The following is an 18,680-nucleotide window of genomic DNA, read 5'->3' on the forward strand; positions in this document are numbered from 1 at the left end:
GAAAATGGAAGATTTTGAATATTTATAACACGAACATTTCTTAATAGATCAGAAAGATGTTTCCATCAATTGATAGGAAATATTTCTACGCATCTATCACAATTAATAAAACGTTATTTTTCTGAGATAAGCAATCGAATAACTATAAAATGCCAAGCGCTATCTAAACGCCCTAACTGCCCCGTTTTTGTTGGCCCGATTACGGTTTCCCAACACAGCCATCAAAACCAAGGTACCTGATGAAATTGGCATTGCAAATACATGCAAATTGAGGAAACTTTTTTTCCCACAGACTTTTGTTCCCTAACACAGCCATCGAAACCAAGCTGCCCTTGGATATTGGCATTGCAAATACAGGCAAGTTGGGAGAACTTTTGTTCCCACGGAAATGTGTTCCCTAACACAACCATCAAAATCAAGGTGCTTGTGGAAATTGGCATTGCAAATCTATGCGAGTTGGAGGAACTTTTGTTTCCACCGAAATGTGTTCACTAACACAGCAATCAAAACCAAGGTGCCTTACATTACACGGCATTTGTTCAAATTCTTTACTTACACAGCAAATATGTTGAATTCAATTGAACTCGAAAATTGGTTCATTCAATCAATAATCTAATCAATACAAACAAATGATCACTAAGCCAACGTCAGTCCCACGTCAACTTGGCGGTTATATCATAGATATAACCGAACCATTTTTTAAAATAGTTATATCACATGATTTCAATTTATCTTTATCGATAAAAAAATAAACCTCAATTCGATAAAGTGTGTTATTTGCATTATTTGAAGGAAATTTGAAAATCTACCAGGAGCGGATAAGCTTTTGACGTAGGACTACGTCTTTCAGGAGAGTGTCAAATCAGAAAACGTTTTTTATTAAATAAAGTTAACGTTAACTACTATTTTTACTACGAACAAATTCAGATGATTTTGCATACCAATCGAATTGGAAATTCTCTAAGATTTGTTGAGTGTGTTATACACTACGATTCCTTAATCCCTATATGGCTTAATTTAATGAAATCTGGAACCATTCCCAATTTCCCATACATTTGTTCTGCCGATTTATGTGCTTATCTTTTCGTACCGTCAATAACAAGCAACTAATACATTCGTTTCTGTTCGTTTCCACCTCATTTATGATGCCATCGGCGATTTAAAATCACAGGGTCTGATCAGGAACGTCGCTTAACGATGAAAACGGGATGAAATGCATACAAATTGCATACAATTGATTCGTTTTCACCGTGACGTGACGTTCATGATCAGGCTCACAGTCCCGAGCCAACTAGCGAGCACAGCACAACGAATGGACAACATTTATTCCTAATGCTAATACCACACATATCTTTATACAACAATGGAAATAATGGAATCTATTGCAAAACAACATTGTAATTTCATTCACAACAGCTTCGAACAAGAGAAAGCAAATGCAGCGTTCGTTGCAAATGCGACGGGAGAGGAGAGAGCAAATATTGCGATTTAAGCTCCGCGATTTCTCGATAGTTCGCAGAGATATTTGCAACGTGTTACTCTTTTACATAGAATACATATTGGGTACGGAAAATTTAATTTTCATTCATATTTTTATTTTAAAAGGTTGTTCTTTCACCTGAAAATCCGTTATTGTCTTTGTAGCTTCTCAAGCTCGGAAAAGGAACTGGAAAAAGGCCACCACGTTAACTGTTAAGGCTAAAACATCAAGAAGAAAAAAAACGCTTCCGATGCTTGCTCATTATTCTCGTGCTCGTCGTATTGTTCTCGCAAGGGAAAGAATGAATCATGACTCATCAGCTGATCCTACGAAACTACGACTCTTTTCATACCACTAAACCATTCATTTGAAAGGTTATTTCAAAAACTTCGATGCATTCTAAAATCATATCCGAAGTGATAAACATGCTGATTGAATAATATGGTTCCGTAGTCCTGCGTCGAAAATGTGGTCGTGTCCTAGACACAACTCCTTACATTTTAAGTAACATAAATAACTATATGATATTTTTGTAATCCAAAGTTAGTAGTCATTATTTACTATGCTAGTTCCATTACACCCCATGTTATTAGGACAAGAAAGTCAGTGCCCAAACATTCCAGTCCCGAATGTGGTTAGTGAAGCGCGCGAATGATGATGGTTAGTATGAGTAGAAACGTACGGAAGTATGTTGTTAATTGGGCTCCAAGACCAGCGCATTGCAAGGTTCGAGGAGATGACCACATACCATGACTGCTTGGGTCTTGCGTGCTAACTGACGGGCTCGTACTGAGCGAGCTGATCGTGTTCGCTGTGTTGGTGCTTTCATCCGACGTCCGCTTGAAGAAGTTGTGTTGCAAGGCATAGTACGGTGTGCAGCGCGTTTTCGGATCGTAATCCAGCATCCTTAATATTAGATCCTTAAACTTAAGGTAGTCGGACACGCTGTGGCCGGGCTCGCCATGCCTCCGCCCTCCCGGACCGCCCGTTTCCACCCCCAGGATGTCGTGCAGCTTCCGCGAGCCGGGTGCCTTGTACTTGCGCTGGTTTTGGGTCTTCCGCAGGACGTACGTCCCGTCCGGGTGCTTCTCGAAGAACTTGCGAGTTTTGTGCGCCTGGTCCAGGATGTGCTTCGGTGGCATCCCGAGCACCTCCACGATCTTGTTGATCTGGTCGGCCTCATTCGAGCCCGAGAACAGCGGCTCACCGGTATGCATCTCCACCAGTATGCAGCCGAGAGACCACATGTCGATTGCTAAGTCGTACGGTATTCCTAGTAGTACCTCCGGAGAGCGGTAGAAACGTGATTGTATGTATTGATATATCTGTGGGAGAGATACGGTTATATAGTTGAACGGTTCACAGCTTTTTTACCGTCTACTCACCCTTTGCCCTAGCTGACATGAACTGCCAAAATCTACTATCTTAATTGCTGACCGTTTAGGGTTACATAATAATATATTTTCTGGTTTTAAATCACAGTGTATGATATTTAATTCTGAAACGACAGATGATCAATAGAGCATTAGTTATGAAGTACACAATATTTGAACGCGACTGAGGACCAGGTGACACACTAAACGTACTCGGCCCAATTTAATTTTTTTGCAAAATGAGACGAGAATATTTATATGAATTTTACCAGAAACGGGAAAATTGTTTGCGGTCTCACTGCAATGGAGATCTTTGGAAGTCACTTTGATTAACCGAAGACGTTTTAAAGAGTTGTTGCTTGTTGAGTTCAAGTTCTTTTCATAAACGAGTGTCAGTTATTGTTGTTGAGAAGCTGTTGTTAGCGGTATGTTACAGAGTGATTGATTAGAAGTGTTACTGACTCTGCCCCGAGTTTTATTAGCGAAACGAGATTGATATGAAGGTAAATAGAGTTTGATGACCCATGCCGACGTTTTCAGGAAAATGCTTGATTACTCGAGACAGACGTCAAAATGTTTCACAACCTACCCTTTTAATGGAATCCCTATACTGATGTTTATATCAGGTCGTAAAGAAAGTTTTTGCGGTTTTTGTTACTTATATTGTAAAAGATGTATTTTGGAATAAAATTTGCTTAAAATCCGTTAATTATATGTTATTTTGAAGCGCGTTTTACGCTTTATCTATTCTTTGTAGTCAGTGGCGTAGCGTGTCCGGGTGACAGCCGAGGCGGGTCACTAGGGTGTCACCCCTCCAAACTCATAGAATTAATTCCAGCAGCCTTCTAATGACTACGGAGTCCTGGTATCTGTAGCAAAAGCTGCCTTTCCGAAACTTCATAGTTGCCAGTTTATCAGATCGACTCTTTCGGTTCGCTGTCAGGTACTCATAACATGAGTCGAGCTTCAACTGCTTCAAAAATTTCAGCTTTTTCTTTGGGCGATTTTGACCGTTCTTGCAATTCCCGATGAAAATTCCCTCATTCCCTCTTTTTCATCGTTGAACAGGATCTGGAAGATCTTTCGCCTGGTTTGCTGATTTCATCTTATCTAGCTATCTAGAAGTATCTTGGGAATTCTTCTTTCAGTAGCAAACTTTTAATGAATGAATTTATTAAAACATTTTTAACTGCCATTTCGACTAGACTTCCTTTCAACTGCGAGAAAAATTACTCGTGCATTGAGTCTGGTCACAACGTTATTCAGAGATGATCCTTTGGTTTGCAAATATTTTGCGCTAGATCTACTTCATGCGGTGCGACGCATCGGAAGTACAGATCACACAGAAGGATTAAATCATAAACTTCTGGTGGGATGGACCGTGCACTTCATCCAGTATTTGAGCCGCACAATACGCTTCTCCTTATCCAGCATACTCACCGGACCTCTCGCCTACCAACTACCACTTTTATAAGCATCTCAACAACTGTTCCGCGAGAAATGCTTCAAAAACCAAGACGATGACAAGAACGCCTTCAACGTTTTCGTGAGCTCCAAAAAGCCGGACTTCTACTCATGCGGCATAAATAAACTCATTTCTCGTTGGCAGAAATGTTTTGATTGTAATGGTTCTTATTTCGATGATTAAAGTTTATTCTAAGCGAAGTTATGTTTGTTTAAATTTAATGGTTAACAACCGCAAGAACTTTCTTAACGACCTAATACATGTTGCATACAACATCGATGATGTTTCGTGACCGCGGCGTAAAGGCAAATGTTACCCACCTTGTGAACTTAAAAATAATAACGCCGTACATAGCTGCTGGGCAAACTTCCTCGTCAGGTTCAGTGACACGCCGCGGAAATTGGTATTGCGCAGTAAGTCGTATAAATTATAGGATAACAGCTCGAATACTAAACACAGATGGTTCCGCCACATGAAATGTCGTTTCAGCTTAACTGTAATGGTTGGAAGGAAGATTATCGTAGTGCGCAGCACTGCATGAAAAAATGCGTTGGTCCTTACCGATGTAGTATTTATTTTCCGCGTCCGCCCGATTCATCATTTCCAGCAGGTTCACCTCGATTTGTGCTTGGCTCAGGAAGGGTCTTTTGTTCTTGATGATCTTGATGGCCACCTGACATTCCTCCTCGTGATCGTATGCTTTCACTACCTGACCGAAACTGCCTTTACCTGCGCGTGAGAATAGAAGCACCGATATAAGAAACCACTCCGAAAATGTCCCAAATAATGATCTTACCAATCAGTGAATCAATTTCGTAACGATCGAGAAACTTTTCGCCGTTTTTGATGATGTAGTCATGATTCTCGTCGTCGTAGCCATCGTTGTACAACTTTCGCTCCTTCTTGTGTGACGTATCCTCGCCCTGGGTCTGTTGAGCTCTTCGTTTCTTTTTGGCATAGTAAACCTGCGAAATGGGAGAGATCATTCGAATAGGTTAGTGTTTGCAATGATCGTTCTAGTCTCGGAAGTAGGTGTTGCTAGTCAACTAGCGTCTTTCGGGGAAACATTTGTTGTAAACAGCAAAAAAACTCCATCAATTTTTTTTTCTAGCATGAGAAAACAAGAAGAGTGTCAAATCAGAGTTTTTCTCGAGAAATCAACCGACAATCAGAGAATGTTATGCGAACTTTTGTGAAGAATCGTATCCAAAAGTATCAAGAGTATCCAAAATTGTCGCCAGAAAATGGTACCGCAGATTGCAACACGACCGAGAACGGACGCCAGTTCAACACAGTAGACGATCTTGTGAATCTCTGTCAATACTCTTCAAAATCTTGTCAACTCAATGCCTGGGTAAGTATTCGAAATCATTAAGAATGAGCGAGGTGCAACCAAAGTAAAGGGAGTGTCACATCAAATTGCATCACGGAAAAAACGCTGTAGAAATTCGCCCAGTAGACCGATCCTTTTTAAAATTTTAGACAGTAAAATAAAAACTATTAAACAACTTTTGGCATTTTCTTTTTAATCATACTTCGAGCCCAAGCCCGTATGCTCGCACCTTCCTCTTTACCCCGTCCATAAGGTTCTGTACAACGTCAGGTTGTAGTTTTTTTTTGAACAGAAATCCATTTTCTCTTGAAGTCCGCCTCCGATTTGACAACTTTTGGGTTCTTCCGGAGGGCCTGCTTCATAATCGCCCAATATTTCTCTATTGGGCGAAGCTCCGGCGCGTTGGGCGGGTTCATTTCCTTTGGCACGAAGGTGACCCCGTTGGCTTCGTACCACTCCAACACGTCCTTTGAATAGTGGCACGAAGCGAGATCCGGCTAGAAGATGGTCGGGCCCTCGTGCTGCTTCAATAGTGGTAGTAAGCGCTTCTGTAGGCACTCCTGAAGGTAAACCTGCCCGTTTACCGTGCCGGTCATCACGAAGGGGGCGCTCCGCTTTCCGCAAGAGCAGATCGCTTGCCACACCATGTACTTTTTGGCAAACTTGAATAGTTTCTGCTTGCGAATCTCCTCCGGAACGCTGAATTTGTCCTCTGCGGAGAAGAACAACAGGCCCGGCAGCTGACAAAAGTCCACTTTGACGTAGGATTCGTCGTCCATTACCAGGCAATGCGGCTTCGTCAGCATTTCGGTGTACAGCTTCCGGGCTCGCGTCTTCCCCACCATATTTTGCCTTTCGTCGCGGTTAGGAGCCTTCTGAACCTTGTATGTACGCAGGCCCTCCCGCTGCTTGGTCCGCTGGACGAATGAACTTGACAAATTCAGCTTATTGGCGACATCCCGGACCGAACTTCTCGGATCACGTCTAAACTGCTTAATACGCGCTTGTGATCTTTTTCACTGACGGAGCATCCATTTTCGCCGTTCTTCACCTTCCGGTCGATGGTTAGGTTCTCGAAGTATCGTTTTAGTACTCTGATGACCGTGGATTGGACGATTCCCAGCATCTTACTGATGTCCCGATGTGACAACTCCGGATTCTCGAAATGAGTGCACAGGGTTAATTCACGACGCTCTTTTTCGTTCGACGACATTTTTCCAAATTTACGAAAAAATGACAGTGAAGCATGGCCAACGTGATCTATACACTCTTATCTGATTATAAAACCAAAGCTGAAGATATAATTCCTAAAAATTAAATTTCTACAGCGTTTTTTCCGTGATGCAATTTGATGTGACACACCCTTTACCAGCCAACTGGCTGACTTAGGAAATTTGAACTTTTACTATGTTGATGATGAGATGCGTCGAATGCGTCTTAATTTTAATTAATTTTAATTTCTTCCCTTCAACTGAACTAAAATTGAAATTATTTTAATGGTAGTTTGGAGGAAGACATCGTCTTCGCTGTTAAAAAATGCTCCCAAGGAACGAATAAATGAAGATATTGCGGCCAATGAAGCACCAAATGGAAATAAAAGTTTCATGAAAGCCGAACCTTTTCACCATGAAGCTGGAAGAGGTTCATTGCAGACGAGACCCGAAAAAAAACCATCGTCAGATAAATCCATCGAAACACAGCCGGCGCGTTCCCACCATTCATCGCACACTAAACCAAAACAATCACTTCGCGCGTACAGTATGAACAGACGGCACCCCCACCGCAAACAGATCCTTTCTCCGTGTTTTTTTTCCAATTTGCGGCAACTGCATACGCATTTATGTCGTCTGTGGTACACGTACCGTTTCGTTTGGGTGTCTGGGTGAAAGTGCGGCAAAGCTCACTGATGATAGCAGATTGAAAGCTTCGGGCTGGAGATTTCTCGCCCTTCAGTGGGAAAAGCTGCTAGCTTACGCAACAGGACATGTGCGACCTACCCCCTCCTCCCCCACAATAGTGGCACACGGCACCAGAAAGCATTTTCCCAAAATATTGTATCGATCGTCTGAGCTACATTTCGATCGTAGCAGCATTCGCGCCATAGCAGATTATCTAGCCGAGAAGCGCGCGTGAGTAAGCATTGGTCTTACTGTGAATGCGAGTGAACGTGTGCTGGTGTCATGGAAGCCAAAGCTCCCAAAACAACCCCAATATGTATAACAGGGAGGGGAGCAAAAGTTTTTGGCAGATTAGCAAAACTTCGTTGTCCTTTGCAATTGGATTGTTGTCCTTTGGTCAATTTATTTTCTATCACGAATGCTACCAACCATCAATTGAAAAATGTCGTTCAATGATGAGTAGTAAATGTTCAAGGAACAACATTGTTATTTTCTACCTAGCACCGGTTCATTGCATCTTGCTATAAAAAAATGAAGCTAAGCAAAACAAAACGATATGAGCGGGAAAGTTTTCCGAAGGTATCCACGAAGATTTTCTATTGTTGGAAGAGTTTGGAATGTTTAATATATAAGTTTACGTTGTGATAGGAGTCCGTCCATACGATGCAGTGAGTTGAAGAGAAGACACGGACAATTATTTACAGTATTTGGCGTGAGAGTGCCCAGTGCAATTTGCATAGTTTGCATTCTAGTGAAAGTTCAGCCCATATTGACCGGTTCAATTCTGGCAACGCGTCGAAAAATTTCATGTTGCCAAAATAGAATCGTGGCAACATTTAACACAACATTCAATTTTAATTACCGGAAGTTCAACCGCTGGTTCTCTGAATCAATTTTTAATTTATTATATTTATTAAAAATTTAGATCTGGTATCTGGAATCTGGGTTCCGAAGAACTTATGAACCTTTGAACCACGGTTTCAGGTTAACCTTAGGGGTAATAAAGTGAGAACACCGGTCTCAATGGTTCTGGATGACACGAGAAGGAATCTACATATAAAACATTATGGCATGAATATGGAATATCAATGTTCAGTGTGGACTAGGAAGTCCGAAATTTTGAATTTGCAATTTTTTATCATTGAACCCGAATTTGTAAACTACACCTAAAGTGTTTAACTGGAATCTGCTATTTGAAAACGGATCTACAGTCTGTATACATAATATGATATCCATATCGGGAAATACTTCTGCTATCACGTTTGCAATTCAGCATCCTAAATCTATAATATGGATTCAGTTATCAGTATTCTGCATCTGGGCAATCTGAGATTTGGATATGGGAGTTCGATTTGGAATCCAGAATCCGTCAAAAAAATTAAGAACCTCAAACACAATCGTCTTCCGAAATCCGAATTGGGAATTTATTGTGCACGTGACATCAACATGTAGATTAGTGATGAAACGGATAGTGGTTTGGCCGGATATTCGGCTCTTCATTAGTGAATACAAAATTGAGAGAAACGGCAAGTGACATGGTGCAAATAAAGTGTTAAATGATAGAAAGAAATAAACATATTTTTAAATTAAAAAAATTGAACGAGTATGAATTTTTTTGTTTAGAATAAATTTCCATTTTAGATTTGCGCAGTGGCGATATCGTAACCAATGAGGTTATACCGATGTTCGATTATAGCTAATTGAAAAAATCCTATTTATTAGTGTATCACAAGTGTTTCTACAAGGAATTTAAAACCGTTTTGTTCTGATAATGGTTTTATATTATTATAAATTGATTTTCGTGAGTGTATTGAGATAATTCGAATACTGGCCGAGTAAGAGTAAGAGTTACATGCAATCAGCAATCAATTATTTTCATTCAGACTGAGAACAAACTTAGATCTGTCTTCAGGGATGGTAGTCTCAGAGAGGGTACACTTACTTCAGTACAACTCGAAATTATTATGATCGGCGATAAATTCACTAATTTGAAGACTCAACAATTGTTAGGCTTGGTGGAGAAGTGCGTTGTAATTTTATATATTCGAGGAAATTCCACATGTTCCTGTATCAAAAAATTATTTGGATAAGGACGAGACTGCACAAAGAACACCGAACTTACTTCGTACGGGAACATCTTTAAACGCTGGAGAGGTCGTTTTAACTACTTAGAAGAAGATAAAAATTATCTGAATGTAACCTTTTTAGACCCGAGGTTCAGGTCAGACCATTTAGGTGTTCTCGAAACGTAAAAATACAGACAAAAAATTATTAAAATCAGAATCCTCTTACAAAAATATCTTGAGACGAATCTTCTGTGAATAACAGCTCATTGACGTCTTCTACGAAGCGAAAGCGATGGTGCTGGATAAATATTTCATGATATCAGTTGATAATAATTCAATTTCAATAACATTTTGACATGTCAGTAATCACACCTTATTTTTAATCACGTGTGAATGATGTTTATATGGTGTGTTATAATTCATCTTATGTTAATAAGAATTTTTTTTTGAAGTATCCGGTATCCGGCCGGGTAGCAAATATTGGCCGGATAGGCCGTATACCGGATATCCGTTTCATCTCTAATATAGATTGATATCTCGATTTTTCTATATTGAGTTTTAAAAAATCGTATTTAGAATCTGAAACTAGAATAAGAATTCGGAATCAGCTTTAGCTGATTCTGGAGTCAAATTCTGGAAATGAATGTGGATTCATATCTGTAAGTTATTTTTAGAACGTGAACGGAGTAAATCGCTGTAGTAATCCACTTAAACAGAAACAACCGCTTAGAAAAAGTGTAGTAGGCTAGAAATATTGTGGCGCGGGAAAAAACATCATGTGTATAAATACCTCACATTTCTATTATAAATTCATTTTCTCGTTTTCGTTGTTCGAAATTTATTTTTTTTGTCCCATTTATTTATTTCAGGCTCATTGGCATTTTAGCTGTAACAGAGCCGAATTTTAATCGTGTACATGTCACATATTTATCATATCTATAATTAGCACATTACACAGTTGCCATTTTTCGGCGTTAGGGTATTTCCTTCTATACCATTCCATATGGTACACATTTACACAGTAGCAGCCATTTAGGCGTAAGAGTTTTCTATCTGTTCTTCCATTATCCAGTTAGACCGGACAGCGGAGACAGTTGATTGATCATTGTTGAGTTATTTATAGAACAGCAGCCCGATGTGTCTTGCAGAGCAGAGCAGTGGTATGGATGAATCGATCATATTTCGACCGTGGATCGATCTCCATCGCTGATGATTGTTGCGTGGACGTAGCTATTCTGTAACAACACAAAGATGGTCAATGAGGGTCCTGAGTTTCGAACTCACGATCGATCGCTTACTAAGCGAACGCGCAACCAATGTGGCTACGGAGGCCCCCTCTCGAAATTTATTCTGAGGTCCCCGAAATCCCAATTTAACGATGATAAGGAATCTAGACGGCCCAAGCCGCCAGGATGACGCGATCCGAGTCCACTGCCGACCGGCCGTCGGAAGCGGCGGTGTCTCGCACGCAAACCTGTTCCACTGATTGCCCGGTTAGTTTGAAACATAGGATTCGATCCTTCAGCAATGTCGTACATATACGCATACGTTTGCCCGGTTAATTTTTGTTTTAAAATACAATACCGCACCACAATATTTCTAGCATATTACACTTTTTCTTAGGGTTTGTTTCTGTTGTAGTCGTTTTCCACAGCGATTTATTCTGGAAACTATTTAGAAGCCAAGTATGAGAAGAGTCTAGAAATAAATAATCTCAATACGTAATCTTAAAGCTGGGATTTTAAATCTGAAATCCAGATCTGACGACTAAGCCAATGACGCCAATGATCTAAAGCGTAGACTTTTGGAATTAGAATATTCATACATTTCCGTATGTCTGGAACATCTCCTTCCCTTCTTTTTATAGTATAGTGGCTTCAAACTTTGAGGGTTTCTAGCAAATTCAGAAAATGTCGTTCGTTCGTTCAGTAAGCTGATACGGAGACCCCCATATCTGGAATTCTCATCCTATGTCGGGAACCGTAAGTTTTAATCGAAAGAATGAATTGAGCTCTAGAATCTTGACCTGATCCAACCTTAGTTGCAATCAGTAATCTAATATTTGGAAACATTGGAACATAATTCATGGTGATTGAATTTCAAATACCTATCTGGGGACTGATGTTGAATTTGGAATCTATATTGATTGTCCATTATTGGTCTGTATCTCGAGATAGGATCTGGACAGTCTAATCTGGAGTCTTAGTTCTAGACGGGACAAAAATGGGCTTTGAAACATTAAATCTCAATCATGATTTTAAAATTTTAGAAATTCTATAAATTTTAGTGTGGAATTGGAACATTGTATTTGGAATGTGGAATCCCAATTTGAATTTGAATTTTTTATCTGGCATCTGACATCTGACAACTGACAACTGACAACTGACAACTGACACCTTATATCTGACAGCTGAAATTTGAATTTTGAAATCTGAGCTCTGGAATCTATTTGAATCTGAATCTGAATCTAAATCTCAATCCGAAACTGAATCTGGAAATTTGAATCTGAATCTGAATCTGAAATTGAATCTAAATCTGAATCTCCAGCATAACTTGAATATGGGAATTCGAAATTGAGAATTCTGAAAAGTGTAACATAGAATCTGAATATGGAGATGTAGTCTGCATATAAAATCTATAATATGAGTGCCGAATGTGGAATCTAGAAACTGAAATCCTAAATCATGGGCTTGAAATCAAGAATTTGAATTATGATTATAAAATTGATTTTCAAAGTTTGTGATAACAAATTTTCAATTTGTAATCTGAATTTGAAATGTTAGTTTGTGTTTGAAGTTGGCATAATGTATCTGGAGTGGGAATTTGGCATCTTACGAGTAGAACTGAACTGATCTTAGAATCGAGACTTGAAATCTGGAATCCGGAATATTGGAAATGCATCTGAAAACTAGGATAAAAGTCAGGAAACTTCTGTATTCAGTTCAAGTACCAAATACCATAGATTCAAATTGCATGATTCAGGCTCCAAATTCGGATTCCAGAGGCAGATGCTGACACAGTAGTTTACATGTTACGAATTTCGGATTTATACACGGATTCCAGATGCTGACTGCAGATTCCATTATTTATTTATATTATGCATTTTCATTACTAACAATTTTTTACAAGTTCATCAAACGGATTCCATTTCATATTTCTACTCCGTTTTTAGTTTCTGGATTGTAGATTCAGATTCATATCAGGATTCCAGTGGTCTGCGTGCCAGAATAGAAACATTCATAAATGAATAAATCATAAATGAATAAAAAAATCATAAATGAATAAATCATAAATGAATCATAAATGAATAAATTCTCGATGACGAATGTACAGTGTCAATAGCTACAATGATGTGAACCAATTACGTCTATCAGATTAGCAAGCCGAACACATTTAGTCACATTGTTAAAACTAAAATGGAAATTATTACTTGATGTTATTTGAATGCTGCAATCACATACTCCTGACTCTTACTAATTCATGTTTCTATAATCTACCTAATACTCTTGCTAAAACTCGTCATCATGATATCATATTATTATCAGACAATACTCAACGCTCGATTTGAAAAGTTAACCTTCATTCATATTTTTTTTATTTTCAAAGTGTGTTATTCCACCTGATAATCTATTACCATTTTCGAGCAAAGATCAATTTCGTTAACGCAAATATCGAACTGACTGACAACGCTTACCACGATGTAACTGTAGAACATTAGGGAATTCAATTCCATTGATCTATGAGCAAAGACGAACACAAACAAATAAATCCAGCTCAAGTCCGACGATTCCTTCCTTGAGTTTTACGCTTAACAGTTCGGCTGAAAAGTTTATAAGGTAACACAGCGAAACTATTTTTTTTTTGCAAAATTCAATTTTATTATTCAACATAATTGCTTTCGAGGGCGATACAGCGATTACAGCGATCTCGCAACTTGATACCATTTTTATAGTACTTATTCGGTTTTCCTCAAAATAGGCCTCAGTTTCGGTAATCATTTCATCATCGGTTTTAAATTTCTCTTCAGGTCTGCGAACAGAAAATAGTCGCTGGGGGCCACATATGGGGAATATGGTGGAAGCGAAAGCAATTCGAAGCCCAATTCATGCAATTTTGCCATCGTTTTCATTGATTTGTGATTTTCCCATTTTTTTCACAATTATAAAAGTTGCTTCACTCTCAATGCTCTAACTCACGAACCAATCGACCGATTGCTGTCAAATTTTGATACGTATCCATCGAAAGTTTGTGACAGTTAAGTAGATTTTTGCAAGAGGTGCCATCTAGACGTCAATCTTATGAACTTTTCAGCCGAACTGTTAGCAACACATATTGTGATTCATATCTATTTATATAGATTTAATTGTTTTCGCGGACCTCCCACATTGCCAAACAGCCCATGACCGCCTAATGAAATAAGCCGAAGATTCCTACAAAAACACAATGTTTTGAATGGTTCAGAAAAAATAGAAATGATTTAGTGAAATGTTGAAAACATCCGGAAAGGTTTGGGGACAATGAACTGTACGCACTTTGGAGCAAAGATGACACTCAAACGCAACAGCAATTCACGAAATTACATCCTTCAAAAATCATTCCAAAAGCTGGGTTGTACTAGGTGTTCCCCTAAACTTTTTGTCGAGTGTACATCATTTTTGGAAGCAATAATTTTTTTTTCGTTTGAGAGATGGACTGACTATTTTTTTATTCTACAGGCCTTCAACTACTTCAACAAAGTTCATTCGCCTTTAGCCTTGAAAATGGCCTGATCTAGGAGATCAAGCAATGGAAAGATAGGGTTTTTGAGGTGCATTTTGAAAATAATCAAATCATGAGTTAGTCCTACGAAACTATCATACATTTCCAGCATTCGTATGTAACTATACTGGTCCAATGGAGATGCATAGTAGTTTTCATTTAAGACTGGATTTCGAAAAATATTGGAAGCAAAAAACATACCTCCCTGAATTTCTGATATATCTTGTAACAAAGTCTTAACTTTCTAGTTCAAAAAAGACTTTTTTACTTTACTATTTCGCATTTTTTTTTTCAACAAATGATTAACATAACATAATGCATGGTTAAATAACTTTGGTCATGGAATAAATATATATGAGCAGCAAGGATTTCTTTGGTGGCAAATTCTTTAAAGTTTTTGTCAAATAGTTACAGGCCATACAGACCAGATCCGAGGAGAATTCAGGATGGTGCAAAAAAAATGGTGAAATAAAAAAAACGTATGAAATTATCTTGATAAGGAAGAAATGGGCAAACTTTGAGCAAAACCGGTGGATCTTTTCTACATCAAATTGTGCGGCATGATAAAATAAATTTAGACAGAAACAATGAAATATGAGACTAATCCTTGGGTAATCGGCTACCGAGGTGCTACCAAAACTCAAGATAACACGTATTTTGAAATCAGATGTGCTGTTATCTGAGATTTGGTCCCGGTTACCACTAATTGCTCAATCCAGCAGCAACACTAATCGGTTCATCGAGGGTCTATGGTTCGTTGAAATATTTGACACACGGCGCTGCTTGTTGTTGCTCCCACGGCAGCCTCGAAGGTGATTCACCACTTGCCCCGTTATGAGGCGCACAGAACGTGGTTAAAACTGTTGCCGATGCCTCTCGATGCCTGTTACCAACTAAAGCCCAACAACCGGAGAGTAGTAGTTAGACGACGATGGCGACGAAGATGACGATGGCGATGACGATGATGTCGACGGCAAGGATAGCGAATGAACGAGAGGAGTACGCGCTGATGACAATGACGATGATGCTTCGAGGAATATACGCGTTCGAAAACTAAAAGAATGTGGAACGGAATGGGAATGACGAGGGGATGAGGCAGCAGCCGGCGGAGCAATGCAGACTGTAAGGGCTGTTTGGGGTATGGGACAAAGCGGCTAGCAACTGAGAAGAGGTCTGGGTGCAGGAAAATCGATACCGTTGGGTGGTGGTTGGGTGATGTTGATGCTGGTTGAATGCTAAAATGTGTTCCGACGGTTCTTCCCGACAGCAGCAGCCGCATCACTACTAGATGGCATGACACGGTGAAGCGTTCCGAACCGAACCCAGGTTTTTGCGATTCTGCTCTCGTGTGGTGGTGCTTTTCGAAAACTCGGAAGCAAAAGCACACATATGGGGGCAAAACTAAAGGGTTCACTTTTATTTGTTTTCCACCCATCCTAGACTCGGGGTAAAATGGCGTGAGGTTCGGAGGATTGTTCCTCCGACCCATTCCACGTGGTCATTTTGCGCCTGACCCCCCCTTCGTGTTCCACACCACTATAGCTTTCAGACGGCTGGCGCACTCACTAATACAGTGCTGCCGCCGTCAGTACTTATACGGTGTAAAATCTCCCATCGACTTCATCCTCCGCGAACCGGAGAACGTCAGTGCAGCATAAAAAAAAACAGCAGATTTTAGAATGCTAATGGATTCTGTCTTCCCTTTAGACGAGTGTCTCGCCTCGGTGAGCTTATTAATGTAATTTCTTTCAAAAGGGATCCCCTCGAGCTCGAAAGCTCTCGCGCGAAAAGTTCGCAGCAATATTCACCAAGCTTCACAAACTTCTCTCGAAGATGCGCGTTCATTTTTCGGCCAATGGAATGAAGGGAGGAGGGATTCTGTATGTGGCAACGGGAAGACAAACAATTCGCAGCGACAATGACAGACAGCAGAAGAGCATCGCCGTAACGACAGCGGTGGTAAGAATCAACCAAGTGAACTAGACAGCTGTGACATCTTTTCCAACCAGCAACGCCCAACCACTTCTCGGCAATTTGGATGTATGGCGATGGCGAAGTAACGATACATAATATAAGGTTGGGGAAAAGATATCCATTGGTTTCGCGTGAAATTCAAAATTTAATTTAAAATGCTCCGGATTGACCACTTTGGGTCAAATATGCACCGTTCTGTTGTATATTTTGTCGCCATTTTAGAGGTTCATAATGCCTCTCTTATAGGAGTCTTGGTCCTTTTTGGCGAAAAAATCTAACGAACGATTTTCATCCTTCTCTTGAACACAATTTCTTAACACTCAGGAAGTTTCGCAATGCGAGAAAAGGTAAAAAAGGTAATCGCTTGGTGCTAGGTCTGGACTATATGGTGGATGCATTGAAACATCCCAACCAAGCTCTCGGAGTTTCATTGTCCTAATAGAACACAACATCTCTTCTGCTACGCTAGCTTTAATCGGTCTTGTTACTGACAGTAGAGATCTCAACTTGGTGTTTAGCCATATTCCTTTCAAGTGCCACCAAATACACAACAGAACCCTCCTGGTCTGGTTTGGCCACCGTTTGAGTTGCTTCACAACGCATTGACTACGATCGTTTTCGCACAATATTGTCGTACGTGACTCATTTCTAATCTTCAATCAGCATTCTTTTAGAGTTCAGCTTTGCGCAAATGGTTTAAGACTGTTTTATGGCCGATCTTCAGCTCCTGGGCGATGCTACGACTACTAACATACGACGACATATACTGGTCAATTTTGATTCTTTCTGTGATTTTATCGAAATTTCCGACGACGAGCCTGCTTATGCGAGGTGCATCTTCAACATCAAAAATGCCTGATCAGAATCGACGGAACCAAAATTCATTTTATTTTTTAATACCAACAGGCCTAAACGAAAGTGCCCTAATGATAAATCTAATACATACACCTACTTATTGACTTATTGTATAAGGTCGGTAGAAAACGACTTCTTCAAATTAGAACGAGTTACGTTAAAATCAAAAGATGTGAAGCAACGGTGGAAATCGCGACATATACTTGATACGGGCTCATTATACCCGTAATTATAACGTGAGAAGAGGACACAGAGAAATATATGAGTGCGCAAGCTTCATGACCTTATATTAACATTGATGGATTCGAGACGATCTGAACAGTCTATATTCGAGAGAATTAGGTCATCTATGAAGGTCGTCTTAGCGACGTCCCTTCGTAGGCTCAGTGAATCGAGCCCAATCGAATCACAATGATCTTCATAATTTGGAAGATTTGAAGGATCCTTCCATGGAAAACTAAACGGAGCGAAGCGAACAAACTTACGCTGAATTACTTCAATGCGGTGGAGGCGATTTGGCGTAGTGGTAACATCCATACCTCTCACGCAGAGATCACGAGTTCAATTCTCACTCCCGACATTCTTTCAAAATTGGAAGTAAAAGTTTATTTATGACACTTCGCCCAAGAGTTAACATCGTTCAGATACAGTAGGAAGATGTAAGGACCAAGGTGGCTTCCTCGAGGTACACCTGATGTTACTCTAAAATGAGATGATACAGTGTCACCGATTTTCACTCACATCATGCGGTCTGTCAAGTAAGAATTGAACCAGCTCAATAAAGAACCGTGAAATCCGAGACGTCGAAGTTTGGCGACCACGATAGAATGATTTATTTTGTCGAACACAGCCGAGAAATCCGTATACATAGAGTCAATTTGTAGGTAATTATCCTTTACAGTATCGGTACCATAAATACCACTCACAATTTCAGTGCCTTGGCTTGCATTTTCGCCTTTATCGAAGAAAAACTGTAAATTGTACCGTATTTTCTCTTTGTTGACTTCCATTGTTAACAGCCCGTAACTCACAACTGAATGGAACAAACGAAAAATAGTAAAAAGCAAAAGTTTTTTTAGTGTAAAATGTCACCTTGACAACGAGCATAATCTTGAAATTGTTCAATCGATACTATACGAGATATCGACCACTACACTGCCGTTCTACGCATATTTGTCTCATGTTACTTATTGGCAATTTTCGCTTTTCTTCATAAAACGAGGTTTTTTATGCACATTCTTTCGGAAAAACACGAAAAAACTTATTGTTTGTTCCCAGTTTTTAAAAAACAACAACAAGCTCAACCCTACCTACACACCCAAGAAAAATATTATCCAAGAAACACGTCCACATATTAACACATCCAAGATAAATATTAAAAATAATATTGAGGTTTAGGCGAAATTAGAATTGTGGGTTCCTTTCTGATGACATCCCCTCCGTTGTCACGATCGGCTGTAGCTCGCCAAATCTAATGT

At 39.7% G+C, this 18,680-nt stretch overlaps 1 protein-coding gene and 1 non-coding gene across 3 annotated transcripts in view; one reads left to right on the top strand and one right to left on the bottom strand.

The window, feature by feature from the left end:
• LOC129774676 (serine/threonine-protein kinase minibrain) overlaps positions 1–18,680 on the bottom strand; it is a 142,483-nt gene that overhangs the window by 15,836 nt on the left and 107,967 nt on the right. For both annotated transcript variants that reach the window (XM_055778516.1, XM_055778515.1), the window contains exons 5-9: positions 5,115–5,283; positions 4,880–5,047; positions 4,639–4,812; positions 2,866–2,978; positions 2,229–2,805 (exon numbers count right to left, since the gene is read on the bottom strand). In XM_055778516.1, the coding sequence (XP_055634491.1) occupies positions 2,229–2,805; positions 2,866–2,978; positions 4,639–4,812; positions 4,880–5,047; positions 5,115–5,283 (1,201 nt within the window). The remainder of the gene's footprint in view (positions 1–2,228; positions 2,806–2,865; positions 2,979–4,638; positions 4,813–4,879; positions 5,048–5,114; positions 5,284–18,680) is intronic.
• On the top strand, positions 9,189–9,324 carry LOC129780877 (U4 spliceosomal RNA). The gene has a single exon (XR_008744036.1). It is a non-coding gene; the product is annotated as a U4 spliceosomal RNA (small nuclear RNA).

The sequence above is a fragment of the Toxorhynchites rutilus genome, chromosome 3 (genome assembly GCF_029784135.1).
Source record: "Toxorhynchites rutilus septentrionalis strain SRP chromosome 3, ASM2978413v1, whole genome shotgun sequence".
In the NCBI taxonomy this organism is placed as follows: domain Eukaryota; kingdom Metazoa; phylum Arthropoda; class Insecta; order Diptera; family Culicidae; genus Toxorhynchites; species Toxorhynchites rutilus.